This window comes from Callithrix jacchus, chromosome 10, assembly GCF_049354715.1.
Source record: "Callithrix jacchus isolate 240 chromosome 10, calJac240_pri, whole genome shotgun sequence".
In the NCBI taxonomy this organism is placed as follows: domain Eukaryota; kingdom Metazoa; phylum Chordata; class Mammalia; order Primates; family Cebidae; genus Callithrix; species Callithrix jacchus.
Window position 1 is genome coordinate 127,297,495 of NC_133511.1, and position 18,971 is coordinate 127,316,465.

Here is an 18,971-nt window from a genome sequence, read left to right on the forward strand (position 1 = left end):
TCCGCTCTCTAGGACAACCCATGCCTCTCAGATGCCCTCTTGTGCCTTTTGTAGGCCGTTGAGAGTTCTATGTTGTACTTTACCCACTTATTAAGTGTCTTCTCTCAGGAAACCAGTCAGCTATTTTGTTACTAGTACGCTGTCTTTTTTAAAACTCTGTTGGATTTTGGTTCCGTACCAGGCAGTACGCAAGGGGAGGCATGTATATTAATTTTCGCAGCAGTTAACATTACTGAGTTTCTCAGCTGAGAAGAGCAGTGCTCAGCGCGGTTGTGGGAGCTGCCGGAGGGGAGGAAGGTGGACCACTGGGCTTGGCACCTGATGGCGCAGAGTCAGGGCCTACCCTGGAGGGGAGGGGAGAGTGTCAGAGAGTCTCAGCTGCCCAGAATGGGTCTCCGTGTTGGCCTTGCCGGGAGCCTGCCTTTACCATGCACCTTGCGCTTGGTGAGGAAGGTGTGTGTGAGAGAGACTGGAAGTGCTCGCAGGGAAGATTGCAGTTGTTAGTATGTGAAGTATCCTGGTGTGTGTGAGTGGAGTGTTGTTGTCACAGGGACATGTGGTAAAGGTCCGTTCCCTTTCCTCGAAGCTCCACAGGCTCCCAGGATGGTCCCGTGAGCAATCCCAGCAGTAGCAACAGCAGCCAGGACTCGCTCCACAAAGCCCCCAAGAAGAAGGGCATTAAGTCCTCCATTGGCCGCTTGTTTGGCAAGAAAGAAAAGGGCCGACCTGGACAAACTGGCAAAGAAGCATTAGGACAAGGTTGGTTGGTTTTCCACACCCTTCTCAGCAGCCAGGAGTCGGGGAGGAAGGTACTGCCTCGGTGCCTGCTGCGTGCTTGGCCCGCGGTTCCCACGCGGTGCTCCGGGAGCCGTGCACTCTCCAGGGATCCTGCCTTGACCATTTTTGTCCTGTGCTTTTCGTTGTCTAGTCAGAAGCTTAGCCTTAAAAAATGATTTTGCTCTGAACCTGCAAATATTCATCCACCCATTTATGAAAACATAGAACTCTGTCATGCTGATTTTACTTTTGGGCTGTTCTGCTTCCTCATAGCTGGTGTTTCCGAAATGGATAACTCATCTCAGGATGCCCTGGGACTTAGCAAATTGGGAGGACAGGCTGAAAAAAATCGTAAACTTCAAAAAAAGTAAGTTTGTATTATTTCTCCATCTCACTGAGTGGTTTTCAGTTGTGCCTGAGCTCTAACTAGTGTTTGTCAATTACAGATATCTAGCTATGTGTCTATACATTATATTCTGAAAGCTTTACCTACAGCCTTAATGAAGCCATACTTTCTGGAAGACTTAGAGTGTTTGTGAAATTTTGAAGAAACTCACACGGCATTCCTGTCACCTCGAAAAGTTGTTCAACTAGGAGATGGGGTGGGTGAGAGTTGGACTTAGCTGCCTCAGCACTGGAGTTGGTCCTGGCACCTGCGCAGGTTCACTTTGTGACGTCAAGGAAGTGACTTAGCATCTCTGCGCTTCAGTTTTCTGTAAAGTGGGGATCCTAGTACTACATACCTTGTACGGCTTTTACAAGAATTAAATGGGACAATATGCATAAAGTTCTTTAAGCAGTGCCAGCAAGTCATAAACAAGCTGTAATGTGGCTGCTTCGGCAGTCGTTGCCTGCCAGTGTTCAGGATTTGCTGTTCATAGTAGTGATCTGTCGGAAACATTCACATGTTGCATTTGTTTCTCTTCTGTAGATTTTGTACTTTTATCTCAAGTAGACTCCAGATTCTGTAGCCTGTTTATTAAGTTTTAATTCTAAACTAAATCTGTGTCTGACAAGAAGCTATAATATTTGGTATGGCTTTCAACAGAGGAGCACAGGCATTGTGATGCCCCAGGGTAAGGGCGTGGAAGAATCGGGGGTTTCTGTCCCTGGGCCTTCTCTGATTCGGGGTGAATTGTGTGTTGGTTGACTACAGATGAACTAGATAGGCTGAGACAATACCCAAGTGAGCTAACAAATGAGGAACAAAACTAAACCCATTTCTGCAACAAAATAGGCAGTTTGTGTAGTTTCTGCGGTAAGAGCTGAGCTTGAGAAATGTGGAAGAATGTAATGCAGGCCTTGAGACAGGGTGAACCTTAACGGGCTCTGTGATGACTCTGACTGTGGGAAAAATCATCTGGCCACTTATAAGTGCCCTGAGGAACCAACACTCATCTCAAACACACTGGTCTGCAGGTGTTCCAGAGCTTATGGGGACCCTCTGCCCTAGCAGCCCCTTTGCCTTTAGCCCCTAGAGTTGCCGGCTGATTTTTCTGTTGTCAAATCTACCTCATTTTAGTTCTGTTTTCAAAGCGATCATAAATACTTTGTTGATTATGTTTTAGGTGAACTGCTCTTATGTTAACAATACCATAGGAGTACTCAGTTTCTTGGTTCCCTGTAAATGGAAATTTATAGAAACCACTTAACAGCAAAATCTGATTTGAACATTGCTGTGTTTGAACTGTGTAAGAATGTTTTAAAATAACTTGGGTAGTTGCCATTTGGCCCTGGGAACCTCAATGTCAGAACTAAACTTTCTGCCTCCTGGAACCATGCTAGGAAAATTGCATTCCTTAGATTTTTGCTAATGTGTTTTATTTCACTTCCTCATACTTGCTATAATAAAAAACAGTAAGGTTTGTGGCAGTGCAGCTTGGGCCAACCACTGCTTCCCCCAGAATTTTTTGTTTTACAAAGGAAAAAAAAATTGTAGAAATTGCCCCCATTTTTTTTTGAGATGGAGTTGCCCTCTTGTCACACAGGCTGGAGTGCATTGGCACCATCTTGGCTCACTGCAACCTCCGCCTCCCCAGTTCAAGCAACTCTCCTGCCTCAGCCTCCTGAGTAGCTGGGACTACAGGTGTCCACTATCACACCCGGCTGATTTTTTGTATTTTTAGTAGGGACGGGGCTTCGTCATGTTGGGCAGCCTGTCTCGAACTCAGGTGATCCGCCCACTCAGCCTCCCAAAGTGCTGGGATTACAGATAGGAGCTACCGTGCCTGGTCCAAATTTTTTTTATTCTGTTTTTAAAATTTATTTTGTAATTCCTAGGAAGTACATTTGAGCTGAGCACTGGGCTGTTAAGTGGACACCTTCTGTTTTTTGTTGTTGTTTTCTGAGACAGGTGTTGCTCTGTTGCCCAGAGTGCAGTGGCATGATCTCGGCTTACTGCGGCCTCAACCTCTTGTGCTCAAGCGATTCTCCCACCATGTCCTCCCAAGTAGCTAGGACTACAGGCACATGCCACCTGCCTGGCTAAATTATTTATTTTTTTTGTAGAGACAGGATCTCCCTATGTTGCCCAAGCTGGTCTCCAACTCCTGGGCTCATGCAGTCCTCCTGCCTTGACGCCCCTGAAGTGCTGAGATTAAAGGCATGAGCCACTGCACTGAGCCTGAGGACAGCCTTTGTGTTCCTTGCCCAAGCATGTGGTTAAACGTCATGCTGGCTTTGTGCACTTGTGTGTGTGTGTCGGTGGTAGGTAGGGTTCTGTGGAGCTGTGATGTTCAGATGTGTGCTGTGGGCATTAAACATCTGACACTGCTGTCACGGCTGTAACTGAGTGTCTGAGAGGCGTCTTTTCCATCCTGACACTGCTGTCACGGCTGTAACTGACTGAGTGTCTGAGAGGGGTCTTTATGTTGTGCTTGGGATCCATGTGGAAGTCCTGCAAGGTACCAGCACCTCAGTACGGAAAATGTCCAAGTGTAGATAGAGATTATTTGTCTGCCTGCAGAGGGCAGTTTTGTTTCTTTCTCTTTTTTTTTTTTTTTTTTAGGGAGGAAGGGATGAAGGGATGAAGGCAGGAAGGGAGGAAAGGAGGAAGGAGGGGAGGGAGGGAGGAAGGAAGGGAGGGAGAGAAGGGAAGGAAGGAAATCAGGCAATGAGACAGACATTGACGACCTGGATCTAGAGGTCTACAAGTTGATTTCTTTTTCTTTTTCTTTTTTGAGAGAAGGAAAGAAAAAAAGGAGTGAAGGAGAGGAAGAAAGAGGGAGAGAGAACGGAAATGTTGCTTTATTCTAAAAAAAAATGGGTATTAATAATGGCCAATCAATATTTCATTTAAACCTATGAGTAGGTGTGATGTGGTATTGACAAGAATGTATATTTTGTGTATTTAAAGTGGAGAGCTCTATAAATATTTACTAAGTTTACTTGTTCTGGATCTGAGTTCGAGTCCTGGATATCCTTATTAGATTTCTGTCTCATTGAGTCTAAGTCTCTATGTATCTGGGTGTTAGGATCGTTAGCTCTTGTTGTTGCATTGATCCTTTTACCACTATATCTTTGTTGCTTTAAAATCTATTTTATCAAATACGAGAATTGCAACTCCTGCTTTTTATTTATTTATTTATTTATTTATTTATTTATTTATTTATTTATTTATTTATTTTTGCTCTCCATTTGGTTGGTAAATCTTTCTCCATCCCTTTGTTCTGAGTCTTTGCGTATCCTTGCATGTGAAACAGGTCTGGATGTAACATGCCATTGGGTTTTGGCTGTGTCTTTTGATTGGGGGATTTAGTTGATTTAAATTTAGGATTACTGCCATTTGATGTTAACTGGCTGTTTTGTCCATTCGTTGATGTAAATTCTTCTTTATGTTGATGCTCTTTACTTTTTGGTATATTTTTAGAAAGGCTAATACTGGTTGTTTCTTTCTATGTGTAATGCTTCTTTCAGAAGCTCTTGTAAAGCAGGCCTGGTGGTTATAAAATCTGAGTACTTGCTTGTTCATAAAATATTTTATTTTTCCTTCAGTTGTGAAGCTTAGTTTGGCTGGATATGAAATTCTGGGCTGAAGGTTCTGTTCTTTGAGGATGTTGAATATTGGCCCCCACTCTCTTCTGGCTTGTAGGGTTTCTGCCGAGAGATCTGCTGTAAGTCTGATAGGCTTCCCTTTGTGGGTAACCTCACCTTTCTCTCTGGCTGCCCTTAGTATTTTCTCCTTCGTTTCAACCCTGGTGAATCTAACGATTATGTGCCTTGGGGTTGCTCTTCTTGAGGAATATCTTTGTGGTGTTCTCTGTATTACCTGGAGTTGAATATTGACCTGCTTTGCTAGTTTAGGAAAATTTTCCTGAATAATATCCTGAAGGGTATTTTGCAGCTTGGATTCATTCGCTCCGTCGCATTCAGGTACACCTATCAAACTTAAATTTGGTCTTTTCACATAGTCCCACATTTCTTGGAGACTTTGCTCATTCCTTTTTATCCTTTTTTCTCTAATCTTGTCTTCTTGTTTTATTTCATTAAGTTGGACCTCAACCTCTGATATCCCTTCTTCTGCTTGAACAATTCGAGTGTTTAAACCTGTGCATACTTCTCGGAGTTCTCCTGTTGTATTCTTCAGTTCCATTAATTCAGTTATATTCCTCTCTAAGTTGTCTATTCTCATTAGGATTTCATCAAACCTTTTTTCAAAGTTCCTAGTTTCTTTACATTGGGCTACAACATGTTCTTTTAACTCACAAAAGTTTCTTATTATCCATGTTCTGAAGCCTGATTCTGTTATTGGGATGCGCTCGTTCTCCATCAAGCCTTGTTCCCTTGTTGATGAAGAACTGTGATCCTCTGTAGAGGGAGAGGCATTCTGACTTTGAGTATTCTCAGCCTTTTTACACTGGTTTCTTCCCATCATTGTAAATTTATCCACCTGTCGTCTTTGTAATTACCAACTTTCAAATTAGGTCTCTGAGTGGACGTCCAAGTTGTTAATTCCCAGGGCCAAAATATGAGCAACCCACTGCACCGGCCAAAACAGCAGCATTAAGACTGATGGTGCTTTTCTGCCCAGAAATCTCCAGTCTGGCTTCTTTCTTGAGTCCGTAATAGGCGACTCTGCCTTCCCAGAGCTCCAAACCTCAGTCAGAAGGGGAACCAGTCCCGTTTACTCTGCACCAAGAGCTGCTGCGCTGAGGTGCCAGCAAAACCACTGAGCTGGCCTCAAGAGTCGCGCTGGTGACCCGTACACCTCCTCCAAACCTCGGTCAGAAGGGGAACCAGTCCCGTTTACTGTGCACCACGAGCTGCCGCCCCGAGGTGCCGGCGAAACCGCTGCGCCGGCCACAAGAGTTGCGCTGGCAATCCGTGCGGCTCCTCCACTGGGAATCTTCTGCTCCGTGAGCGACCAAAATTTGTCTGAAAGTGTGGCATCCTCTCGTTCTCTGCGCTTTCACTGGGAGCTGCAATCCCGAGATGTTAGCGATCAGCCATCTTGGATCGTTCCCCAGTTTCATTTCTTTCACTTCAATTGAGATAAAATTGATTTTAGAAAAAGTGCTTTATTTATTCATTTATTTATTTTGAGATAGAGTCTCAGTCTGTCACCCAGGCTGGAGTGCAATGGCATAATCCTGGCTCACTGCAACCTCCCGCCTCCCGGGTTCAAGCGATTCTTCTGCCTCGGCCTCCCAGTAGCTGGGATTACAAGTGCGCGCCACCATGCCCACCTAATTTTTTTGAATTTTTAGTAGAGCTGGGGTTTTACCATGTTGGCCAGGCTGGTTTAGAATTCCTGACCTCAAGTGATCTGCCCACCTCAGCCTCCCAAAGTGCTAGGATTACAGATGTGAGCCACCGCACCCAGCCTAAAGTGTTTGTTTATAAATGTGAAAAAAATGTTTGCGTTTTCCAGAAAAAATACTGTGTGAAGACAGTTTAACATTTATGACATTCTTGATTTAAGAATGAAAGTATATTTCTCAGAATTATTTTCTTCTTATTAACCCGTGATTTAACTCAGAAGGTGTGCTTTTAACTGCTAAATTTATACAGCCAGTGCTTTCACTCACAGAGAACTTAAGGAACCTGGGGAGTTTGGTGGCAAGCTGAGTTCAAGTTTTGTTAAGACACAGCGTGGTGTGGGCGCTTGGTGCCTGAGATGTGTAGTAATGAACCCGCAAGTCGGGGCTGGCTGTCCTGGAGCCATTTGTTAGCTTTGATAGGCTTTCACAGTCTTCCTGGAATTCCCCAGTATTACTGAAACTCAATCTCTTTAAGTAACCTTGCTTTTAAAGTGTTCCCTTTTTATTTTCTCCTTTTTGTCTTCATAGTACTTTCTCAGGGTAAGCAGATTTGGGAGGCTTGCTGGGCTGAGTGTGGGCAGTCACCAGCCTCAGGCTCTATGCTGAGCTTCGTGAGAGGATCTTTTTATTTTTCATTTTTGAGACAGGCCCTTGCTGTTTCCCAGGCTGAAGTGCAGTGGCATATTCACCACTCACTGCAGCCTTGACCTTTATTTTTAGTAGAGAGAGGTCTCACTGTGTTAACCAGTCTGGTCTTGAACTCCTGGCCTCAAGTGATCTTCCTGCCTCCGCCTCTCAAAGTGTTGGGATTACAGGCATGAGCCATCACACCCAGCACAAGCATCTTTTTAGTTTTGCGTGAGAAATGCTGGCTCCATCCATTTCTCATCAGGGTGACCCTACATCTGTCCTCAGGACTCTTCCAGTGTGCCATGGCCATGGAGCATGGAAGGGGCTTTGACTGGGTCGGAGAACTGTACTTGTGGTGCTGGTGGTGGTGTCATTTTGTTGCTGTTTTTTGGAGAGAGTCCTGCTCTGTCACACAGGCAGCAACCGTATCTGTGAAAGCAAGTCTCGTTCACTCTGCAGGGCGCCAGAGGATTGAAAAGGTCTTATGAAAGCAAAGCAGTATGTTTAATTTGGACAGTTAAGAGAAAGTGCTCCTTCTGTATCCCTTTTATACTATTTGATCTGCCAAAACACACAGCTTTCTCATTATGAAAGACCACCTTATCATCATGCCATGTCCTCATTATAAAATGTGCGTCATTATTCACAAACTATGTGAGCTGTTTGCGTTATAGCATTCTCAGTATCAAGTGAAAGACCCAAGTCTGACATCAAGCGACAAGGAGGAATGTAGTTGTTCATGTAGCTAAACGGCCCAGAGGGCCAGGGCGGCATGGTCTCAGCCACCTCCAGGTTCTGGACTCTGCATCCTCTCAACACAGGGGCCTTCTTCCCATGACTGGAACAGCCCCCTCCCCAACACCCCCCTCCCAGAGAAAACAGAGGCCCTAGGGTTCCCACCTGGAGAGCCAGCCCAGGGGTCAGGTCCCATGTTTGGTCTTACAGATCATGGACTGGTGTGATAGGGGAGGGGAGCCAGGACACAGACCAAGGCCTGGGCCTGCCACCCAGCTAGGACCTCCTCTGCCAGCTCCCTAACTTCCTGCGACTCTTACACACATCCTTCTACCTCCACTCTCTTAACACCGTCTCCACTGTTGCCTCTGAACCCAGAAGCATCCCCATTCTAAAAAGGACTTTTTATGAAAGCTAGTGATCATTGCCAGGAAGAGGGTGCTGGTGCGGTCCAGGACAGGGTGTACCAGTCTCTAAGTAATAGAAAAAAAGAATTCTTTTTCGACCCCGTATTCTTGTTTACGGTAAGTGTCTATTACTTGTTAAGAAATGAAGTCTCTGGCAAAGTGCCAAGGCTGAGCATGGGCTGCAAACTCCTGACTTGGCGGTAGTGAAATCCTCCCTTTTCCTTGGCCAGGCCATGGATGCTCAGAGCCTTAACTGTTAACCATGTTGTTAGCGTTCACAGCTTTTTCTGTGATCGATGTGGCAGGAATTAACCTGTACTACTTCCTACACCCACCAGTGTGTGATGGAGGCTCTGCTGGCTGTCTTTGAGGAGCATTTGTCCCAAGGGAACAGAAGGCAGGTTTTCAGCCGCTACCTGATGATTGGCGGCCGGCAGCATGCCCTTCCTCCCGCCCCCTTGATGTGGTGTTGGCATCTTGCGATTCTACTTCATAGTCCTAAGGAAAGTCTGCTGCTATTGAAATACATTCAAGAGCCAATATCAAATTTTTAGAAATAAGAGATTCTATGGCATGTCTTACAGAAATTATTATAGAAAAAATGAACTAAAAGCAGCCTAGGGATGCTTAAATGACCTGGGGATATCCATGGGTGCAAACCAAATGCACATGTCCTCTCCGTTATAATGACACCGTCTCTCTGAGGCTTTTTACGTTTTTAAACAATTAGCCTCTTTGAAAGCCTTGAGAAATAAGATGAGATTCACCAAGCTTATAGTGTTATTTCTCAAATACCCATGTCAGACAAAATTATGTTAACCTTGGGTATTTAAAAATAAGGCATACAGAATATTTACGATCACACGAAGAGATGTGTGGCAGGACTAACCCTGCCTGCCTCCTCATGGTCACCAGTGACACATTCTTGCATTCAGGCTCCCCCTGCACTGAGAAAGCTGTTAGTATTTCAAATCTCCTGGGTAGGAAGCCTGTGGAGTCAACCGCAGATGACCCAGTAACTTGATCAGCAAGTAGTCAGCTAAATGGCAGTGTAGAGTAGAGACAGCTATCCACTACTTGTCTGCTACATTAGATCATAACATTTTAGTGTTAAAAGTCTGCTGTATGGCCGAGCACGCACACCTGTAATTCCAGCACTTGGGAGGCAGAGGCGGGCGGATCACGAGGTCAGGAGTTCAAGACCAGCCTGGCCAGCATGGTGAAACCCCTTCTCTACTAAAAATAACAACAACAAAAAAAAAATTTAGCCAGGCCGGGCGGTGCACGCCTGTAGTTCCAGCAACTCAAAAGGCTGAGGCAGCCAGGCACGGTGGCTCATGCCTATAATCCCAGGACTTTGGGAGGCTGAGGCAGGTAGATTACGAGGTCAGGAGATTGATACCTGGCTAACATGGTGAAACCCCGTCTCTACCAAAAAATAGAAAAAATTATCTCGGTGTAGTGGCACATGCCTGCAGTCCCAGCTGTTCAGGAGCTGGGGCAGGAGAATCGCTTGAACCCGGGAGGCAGAGGTTTCAGTGAGCCGAGATCGCGCCACTGCACTCCAGTCTGGGCGACAGAGCAAGACACATGTGTCTCAAAAATTAAAAAAAAGGCTGAGGCAGAAAAATTGCTTGAACCCGTGAGAGTCTGTCTGAAAAAAAGTCTGCAGTATTCTTTTTCATTCTTCCTTTGGGTAAATGCGACCATTTTGAGAGATTCTCATTGAGAGAAGCTGTTTTGTTTACACCAGGTGTGGTTTCCTCTTTCCAGGTAGTGGTCTTCCTGTTTTAAAACAGGAATAGTGATTGTTGCCCTTGGATGTCCTGTACCTTGGGCGGGAAGACTGCTGGGGTTTTAAAGTTGGGAACAACTGATTCTGTGAGGGGACGGGAGTCCTGTGGAGAATCAGAGGGACCAGTCAGTACTTCCTCATTCAGGCACTCTGGAGTAGACACAGAACTCGTGTGAAATGGGTGCTGTTGATAATATTCAAGCTGTAGAAGAGTAAAGGAAAATGATGAGAATGTACCGTTGTCTCTCAGGGTCCATGGGGGATTGGTGCCGGGACCCTCCTAACTGCCAAAATCCATGGAAGCATGAGTCTCCTGTATAAAATGGCATGGTATTTGCATATAATGTAGGCAGAATCTCCTATACTTTAAATCATCTCTTGGTTAACTTAGAATACCCAATGCTGTGTAAATGCTATGTAAATAGCTGCTGTGCTATGTGGTTTTTATTGTTTCTCCCCCTGAATATTTTTGATCTGCAGTTGGTTGAATGTGTGGATGTGGAATCCGCAAATACAGAGGGCAGACTGTATACTGTTAGACTTTTGCAAATGCTCGTAATTCTTGGTTTCACTTCTTAGATATATGCATATGATAGTGGTTCCTTGATTTTGTTTTTGTTTTTGCTGGTTTCAATTTTTTTTTTTTAGAGATAGGGCCTCGCTCTGTTGCCTAGGCTGGAGTGCAGTGGCATAGTCATGGCTTACTGTAGCCTCGACCTCCTGTGCTCAAGTAGTCCTTCCACCTCACCCTCCCAAGTAGCTGAGACAACAGGCATGTGTCACCATGCGTGGCTAATTTTTTTTTTTTTGTAGAGATGCTTCTCATTTTATTGTCCAGGCTGCTGTTGAACTACTGGCCTCAAGCGGTCTTCCTGCCTCAGCCTCCCGAGTAGCCGGGACTACAGGTGTGTGCCACCACACCTCACTAAGTTTTAAAATTTTTTTGTAGAGATGAGGTCTCGCTATATGTCTAGGCTGGTCTTGAACTCCTGGGCTTAAGTGATCCTCCCACCCTGGCCTCCCAAAGAGCTGGGATTATAGGTGTGAGCTACCATGCCTGGCTGATTCTTTGATTTTCAGTGTCTTCTCCTTTGTAGGCATGAATTGCTGGAGGAAGCCCGGAGACAAGGTTTACCTTTTGCCCAATGGGACGGGCCAACGGTTGTGGTGTGGCTGGAGGTATGTCCTTCATTTAATCCCTAGTTGTGTGGGTTACATTACGTGAACTTGCTGCTCCACCTCGTAGACTGTACCTCACTCTGCTGCCTTCCCCTTTCCGCTTCCAGCTCTGGGTTGGGATGCCAGCCTGGTATGTGGCGGCCTGCCGTGCAAACGTGAAAAGCGGGGCCATCATGTCGGCCCTGTCCGACACAGAGATCCAGCGTGAGATCGGGATCAGCAACCCCCTGCACAGGCTGAAGCTGAGGCTGGCCATCCAGGAGATCATGTCGCTGACCAGCCCGTCTGCCCCGCCCACGTCTAGAACGGTACGTTCAGAGACAACTCCTGCACTCTTTGGAAACAGGGAATGCCTCTCTGAAGGTATCACTGCCTGTTTACATTGCTTCTCCAGTTCCTTAACAGCACATCAAGCGTAATTCAAATTTTAGCACCAAATAGATTATCACTTTTAATTTAGGGGAATTGGATGGTCAAAAGAAACTTTATTAAATGCTTTTATGAAAGATTGGCTACAATGGCATCATACTATAAAAATATGAGGTTTTTTAAAGATAGGAACGTAGTTATTATAAATTTAAATATGAATTTGTCACATTAAAAAAAATTGGTAGAGATGGGGGTCTCACTGTGTTGCCCAGGCTGGTCTTGCACTCCTGGGCTCAAGCAGTCCTCTCACCTCAGCCTTCCAAAGTGTTGGGATTACAGGCATGAGCCACCACGCCCAGCTGAATTTCTCAAAGTGGAGTCAATCTAAGGGCCTTCTAAAGGAAAAAGGCAATATTTTAAGGACACATTTTATAATTAATTTTTTTTTAATTAAAAAAATTTTTTTTTTCTTCTTTTTCCAATATACAAACCCTGGCAATAATTAAACATTTTTAATTTCATTTCCTATTTCATGATTCAAACTGAATGAGTAATTAACATTTGTACTATATATAGAGATATTTGCTGAGCCAATTATAGTGTATTTTTATGTTATTGGAATATAGTATACAGGTAGTGAAATGCACATACAAGTGAACAGTTAAGTGAATTTGTAAAGTCAGCATCATCCCCTGTGTGGTCCAAACGTATGTTGAAAAATGGGATCTGACCCAGTGAGCAGCTGGCCCTGACGCCATAGACTGCTCTATTGGTTCTGTACTTGCATGTAAACAAGATCGTGTAGTATTCACTCCTCTCTGTCTGGCTTCTTTCACTTCACGTTATGTCTGCAAAGTTATCCATATCATTCCGTGTATAAGTAGCATCTTAAGGAGTAAGCTACTTGGGAGGCTGAGGCGGGAGAATTGCTTGGAACCCAGGAGGTGAAGGTTGCAGTGAGCTGAGGCCACGCCATTGCACTCCATCCTGGGTGACAAAGTGAGTCTGTGTCTCAGGAAAACAAAAACAACAAAACTGTGTCCAGTTCAGAGTACTGGCTCTTGCAGGCTTCTTAGAAGCACCCATCTATTTACTGATTTATTTACGTTTTTTATTTTTTAGAGGCAAGGTCTTACTGTGTCACCCAGGCTGGAGTGCAGTGGCTCAGTCATAGCTCACTCCAGCCTCAACTTCCTGGGCTCAAGCAATCCATCCACTTCAGCCTCCCAAATAGTTGGAATTACAGGTGTGCATAACCACGTCCAGCTGATTTCTAAAAACTTTTTTAGAGACAAGGTCTCGCTATGTTGACCAGGCTGGTCTGGAACTCCTGGCCTCAAGCAGTCTTACTGCCTCCGCATCCCAGAGTGCTGGGATTATAGGTGTGAGCCCCATGCCCAGCCAGAAGCATCCATTTAAATATAGCTGATATACTACTAAGAGATACTTGTTATCCCATCATCACAACTGATCCCTAAGGAATTTTTGTATTTTTTGTAGAGATGGGTCTCACTGTGTTGCCCAGGCTGGTCTGGAACTCCTGGGCTCAAGCAGTCCTTAGGCCTCAGTCTCCCAAGTAGCTGTGACTACTGGTATGCACAGCCATGCCTGGAAAAGATCCCCGAAGCATTCTGATTCTCCCTTCCCCATCATTCCAGTTGTGGACACATTTTTGAAATAAAAACTAAAGGGGAAAATAAAGAGTAGGTTACTGGTTGCCTTGTAACCAGTGTTTTACTGTATTTGATTTGTTTGGCCTTTAGGTGTTTTCCATTTGGAGAGTTAAAGACCCTGGGAGCTCAGGATTTCAAGCAGTTCACAAATATGCAAATGTTCATCAAACATGAGCTGTACTCATATAGTTTTTCTCCATGTGGGAAGTCCTTAAGAAGGGTTATCCTGCTGGAAAAAGTTAAGAACTATCTTACTGAAAACATGAATGGTTATCGAGAGACAAGGGCAGGCCAACTTCTGATTTATAAAGTTCAGGTTTTTTACATTGGCTGGATTCCTAGTCTCGGCTTTTTGTCTCCTCAGAAAAAAACAAATTCTTTTTTTTTTTTTGAGATGGAGTCTTCCTCTCTCTCAGCCAGTAACCAAGGCTGGAGTGCAATGGTGCGATCTTGGCTCACTGCAACCTCTGCCTCCCAGGTTCAAGCAATTCTCCTGCCTCAGCCTCCTGAGTAGCTGGTATTACAGGTGCCCACCACCACGCCCGGCTAATTTTTGTAATTTTAGTCAAGACAGGATTTCACCATGTTGTTCAGGCTGCTCTTGAACTCCTGACCTTAAGTGATCCACCTGCCTTGGCCTCCCAGAGTACTGGGATTACAGGTGTGAGCTACCATGCCCGGCCGAAAACTAATTCTCATTGAGATTTAAAGCGTCGCAAACACACTTCTCCAAGGAGCAGGTCAAGGCTGGATTCAGGGCTCCCAGTTACCTTACAAAAAAAGTTTTCATTTATTTATTTTTTCCTTCTTAGTGAAAAAATGATGTTAATCAACAATAAGCCTTGTTCTTTTCTGTTGCTCCAAGAGCTCCTTTCCCATGGCGTGCCTTGTGAGCAGTGTCTGATCTCTTCCCCAGTGGTTTCAGGTGAGAGTAGCCTGTCTGGAAATGAAGGTGCCAGGGGGTTCTCCTGTATTCATACGCTGTCTTCCGTAATGACGGAGAACACCTCACATAAGGCAAACTTCACACCACGCCAAAGTGCAAGGAAAACATCTCCCTCAAGTAGACACGCAGGCCGCTGTGTCTCATGTCTGGTTCTGATGGCTGCACAGAGCCATCAGCACTGCCCAGCCCATCCGTGACCCCTCTGCCCTGTAGCCTGCCTTCAGCCCTTCAGGCCGTCACGGAGCATTTGCGGCAGAAAGCCCTCCTGTAGCCAAACCAAGAGTTTCATCATCTGTTTTAAATATACTCAGTCAGTGGTTAGTTGAGAATTACCCAGTTTCCAGAAGTACACAATGTGTTTTCTTCTCTTGATATTTCACATACCTTGGGTAAGCATCGCATCTAAAGCTCTGGGCATTGTGTGCCCTTCTGCTGGTGGTGTGGGCCACACAGTGTTAACTGGGGATGGTTATCCTGTTGGGGCATCTGAACTGAAAAGTGAGAAGAGCGAACTTTGCCTCCTCGGCCCCTTCTCTGTGCCTGTGGCTTATGTGTGTGCCCCTCTCCTCTTTGTCACTGCTTCCCTTGCCCTGGATGTGGTTGGTGCACTGGGGTCACCTTAGACCACAGGAAATGTCTGGTTAACACATGAAGAGATGGAAACGCTCGCAGCCACGCCGCAAACGGTTAGTCACGCGCCGCAGCCTGCACTCCTCCCGGCACATTCTCCACCTCAGACCCTCTGGGTTCTTTGCCTTTTTGTTGAAAACAAAAATGTTATTTTCCATTCAGTTGTCCCAGATAAGTATTTCATTTAGTTATTAGTTGAATGTGTAAGTAGAATTTGTATTTTATTTTAGATTTTTTTCCAGGAACTTAAAGTTGGTAGACTCTCTATTTAGAATAGATTGAATCTAGCTCTGCTGTTGAGAGATCTCAGTTGAGCTCCATGTGATCATGTGGCTCCTGCTCCTTCCGTGGATGTGCTTGGTGTGGAGAGAGTCTGCTCCTTGCATGAGAAGTGGAGATTGTTGGTTTTGCATGAGTTGTGCATGACGCTTACCCGAGGTATGTGATAGCCTGAGCTTCACTTAGCGAAGCTGCGCCTTCCCTGCAGAGTTGCTTTGCCTGCCTTGCTGAGCTCACCAATACTAATCGTTATGTTCTTTTGCATTCCTAACCACGTAACCCAGGAAGATGAGGAGGGAAGCTGGGCTCAGGTTGGAGTCTTTCTCTAATACATTCTTCACTACATGTACAGCAGCAGAAAGCAATTGGAGTATGAAAACTTGTGTAATTCACTTTTTTTTGGTGTTTATAGCATCTTAATTTGTCCAGACTACAGAATTGTTAATGATTTGAAATCACTGAGCAGGCAGAGCACAGGATTAAAGAGTACGTCTCATGGACAATTTTGAATATTTCCCATATGGCACCATGGTAGTTATTTTTAATTAACATAGATTGCTTTGTTTAACATATGATCTTTTATATAAAGTGGCTTAGGCAGCTTCTGAGATTATGTATGTAATTTCCTGGTAGGGTAACATTATTATTATTATTACAAGATATACTGATGGGGAAATTTATATTCTAATAAATTTCCAAACCAAAAGATTGGCATAGTGACTTTTCCTCTTGTCTTTATGTTGATATTTTTCTACATACTATCCTAGTACTATGTCCATTTCAAGGTTTTTCTTACTAATGCAATCCTAAGGAATTGAGTCTCTTTTCAACTACTGTACATTTGCATTTCATCTTCTCAATTCTTTAACTTACCAGAAGCTCTCTCCCAACCGTTTTGCCTTCTTCTGTACATTAGGACAGCTTGCCTTAAATACCAGTGGTTGCCTTAAATACTGGTGCGATGCCACCAGCTTTCTGCGTCAGGGTGTGTGTCTCAGTGGCACATCGCAGCCATGAGCTGGACAGGCAGCTCTAGAGGCTTTCACGAACGGACTGGTATCTGAGGCCTTCTGAAGAATCATTATATATCTGAAAGAAATCAAAACGATTGTCAATCATACTTTCCCTGATTACAAGGTGACAGTTGAAGCACCGTTTCCTTCTATTTGCACTCCTAAAATATAGCTGATTATATTGCCCCCCCACACACTTTTTTTTTTCCAACAAAATAGCTACAGTGTGACTCTGTGGGCTTTTTTCACCCTGGATTTAAGCGTTCTGTGCCTCTCCTCCAGATAAATAACCTTATTAATTATTTAACTTGTTAGATATCTCTTTACAGGGCCTGTAATGACCATAAATGAATTATACAGGGCACATTTCATAATGACTTAAATTTCAGTATATTTTCTGCCGAGCAGCAGAACTTTGTTAGTACTTCGGTATGAAACCGCTGGAGCCAGAGACAGGAAGTGTAAATTGAATAGGCTGAGCCTTGCTCTTCGCAGGGGAAATAGAAACAAGACCGGGCCGTGCCGATGACTCCAGAACCAGCCGACCTGCAGTCTAGTGGAGGCTTGTGTTACGTTCCCTCCTTCCCTCTTCCAGCTGGAACTGCCGCCGGCTGCCGAGGGCAGTACACAGTGGCCCACTCTTAAACCAAAGAGAGCTTTGAGCTCCCCCTGGACACTCAGGAGAGGAAAACATGAAGGCACGGTCAGAACCATTTATACCTCATTTAACAAACAGTGAGCGAGCCTGGCTGTGCGGAGCATCTGTGAGCAGGACAGCTGTGGTCCCCCCGTCACGGAGCTCCCATTTTAGGGAGTTCATAAAACTGGGTTTGTAAAGCTTGTGACTGTTTCAGGGATGGCAGTAAACACTGTGCAGTGGGTGTCTCTTCTAGCTCCAATGTTCCCTTGACTGTGAGCTCACCTGATAAGTTTTTTTTCATAAGGCTGCTATGGCAGCCCAGGAGAAGAGTTGAGTCTCCCTGGGATGGAACCTGACCCTTCTGGGAGTTTATGTTGTCAGCCACTTCAGGAGGCTGAGCAGAGCATATAATGAGAAAACAGAAACAAGTAGGGTTCTGCTTCCATGCAGTTTTCTATTTAGACAGTTCCTTTGTTTACCTTCCCCATTTAAAAATACATAATCAGCAAGCAAGAAAATGATACCAGATATCCATGCTGCACATATCAGGCCTGGGCCAGGCGCGGTGGCTCACGCCTGTAATCTCGGCACTTCGGGAGGCCGAGGCAGGTGGATGACTTTGAGCCCAGGAGTTCAAGACCAGCCTCGGCAATGTGGGGAAACCCTGTCTCTACAAAAAATAAAAAAATTAGCCAGGCATTGGTGGCTTGAGACTGTAGTCCCAGGTACGTGGGAGGCTGAGGCTGGAAAATGGCTTGAGCCTGGAAAGTGGAGGTTGCAGTGAGCTGAGATCGTGCCACTACACTCCAGCCTGGGTGACAGAGTGAGACCCTGTCTCAAAAAATACATAAATAAATATCAGGCCTGTAAGATTGAGGTTTAGAAGAGTGGAGAAAGCATGATGACACTGTTAGATACCTTGATGATGGCCCACAAGTGTTTGGCATATTTCTCACTTTCTCTTTAGAGAAAGTAGTGAAGCATTTTTTTTTCTATTAGAATTTAAACATTCTTTGTTAGAATTTTAGTTTTGCTTCTAGCTTGGACCAAATAACAAATGATGCTGGAAGCCATAGTTTCAAGACCAACATGGTGTTAGTCGAGAGTCACCACCGAGACCCCGTAATGTAACCACAGAATTCCCGTGACCCTAACTTAGTCTTCCTCAGCTGGAGACGCCAGGTATCTCAGGTACCTTCCTTCAATATGTGTTTGTATGTAATGTGTTTAGTTCTTGCTCATTGTACAAGTTGTGCACGCATTCTGTTAGATTTATCCCTGAGGATTTTACAGGTTTTGATGCCATTGTAAATGGTACTTTTTAAATTTCACTTTTCAGTTCATTGCTAGTATTTAGAAATATAGTTAGTTCATTTTTATTGGCCTTTGTATCCTGTAATCTTGCTTAAACCTACTTATTCTGACAGCTATTTTGTAGATTTCTTTTCTACATTGAAAATTGTGTCATCTGCAAATAAAGACAGTTTTTTCTTTTTTGCAATTTATGTGCTTTTTATTTCTCTTTCTTGACCTATTACAGTGGCTAGGATGTCCAGTACTGTGTTGAATGAAAATGGTGAGAGTAGACATCGTCAGTTTGTTCCTTATCTTAGGAGAAACACGTTGTCTTTTTTTTTTTTTTAAAGAGACGGGATCTCACTGTGTTGCCCAGGCTGTTCTCAAACTCCTGACCTCAAGTGACCCGCCCACCTCTGCCTCCCAAAGTGCTGGGATTACAGGCAGGAGCCACCATGCCCAGCTGAGCATTCAGTCTGTTACATTAGGCATGATGCTGGCTTTAGGGTTTGTAGATGCCCTTTATCCAGCAGAGGCACTTTTCTTACATTTCTGGAATGCTTGAAGTTCCATCAATGACAAGAACTCTTGTCAAGTGCTTTTTCTGAATCTTTTGAGATGATTTATGGTTTTTTCATTCTCTTCATATGGTGAGAGTTTCATTGATTTTTTTTTTTCTTTTCAAATGTTGAATCAACGTACATTTCTAGAATAAGCCATACTTGTCATGGTATCTTATTCTTTTACTCTCTTGTTGACTTGGCACTGTTTTGTTATGCATTTGTGGATCTGTGTCTGAGGTATTGATCTATAGTTGTGTTACATCTTTGCTTTTGCTCTCAA

At 44.5% G+C, this 18,971-nt stretch overlaps 2 protein-coding genes across 40 annotated transcripts in view; one reads left to right on the plus strand and one right to left on the minus strand.

Annotated features, from left to right (window-relative positions):
* Positions 1-18,971, plus strand: part of PPFIA1 (PPFI scaffold protein A1) — a 122,382-nt gene that overhangs the window by 88,109 nt on the left and 15,302 nt on the right. For 15 of the 36 annotated variants that reach the window (XR_013523577.1, XR_013523578.1, XM_009008655.5 and 12 more), the window contains 6 exons: positions 587-759; positions 1,051-1,144; positions 11,201-11,282; positions 11,390-11,590; positions 14,894-14,956; positions 15,464-15,490. Coding sequence is in view for 29 of the 36 variants with exons in the window: in XM_009008655.5 (XP_009006903.1) it covers positions 587-759; positions 1,051-1,144; positions 11,201-11,282; positions 11,390-11,590; positions 14,894-14,956; positions 15,464-15,490 (640 nt within the window). In the remaining 7 variants the exon portion in view is untranslated. Of the gene's footprint in view, positions 1-586; positions 760-1,050; positions 1,145-11,200; positions 11,283-11,389; positions 11,591-14,893; positions 14,957-15,463; positions 18,024-18,971 lie in introns of all 36 variants that reach the window. The other 21 variants (XR_013523579.1, XR_013523580.1, XM_009008651.5 and 18 more) reach the window with 4 other exon arrangements.
* Positions 1-18,971, minus strand: part of LOC128929126 (uncharacterized) — a 73,480-nt gene that overhangs the window by 16,899 nt on the left and 37,610 nt on the right. For 3 of the 4 annotated variants that reach the window (XR_013523587.1, XR_013523586.1, XM_078341716.1), the window contains one exon: positions 14,073-16,268. The gene's annotated coding sequence lies outside the window, so the exon portion shown is untranslated. Of the gene's footprint in view, positions 1-14,072; positions 16,269-18,971 lie in introns of those variants that run through there. The other variant, XR_013523590.1, reaches the window with a different exon arrangement.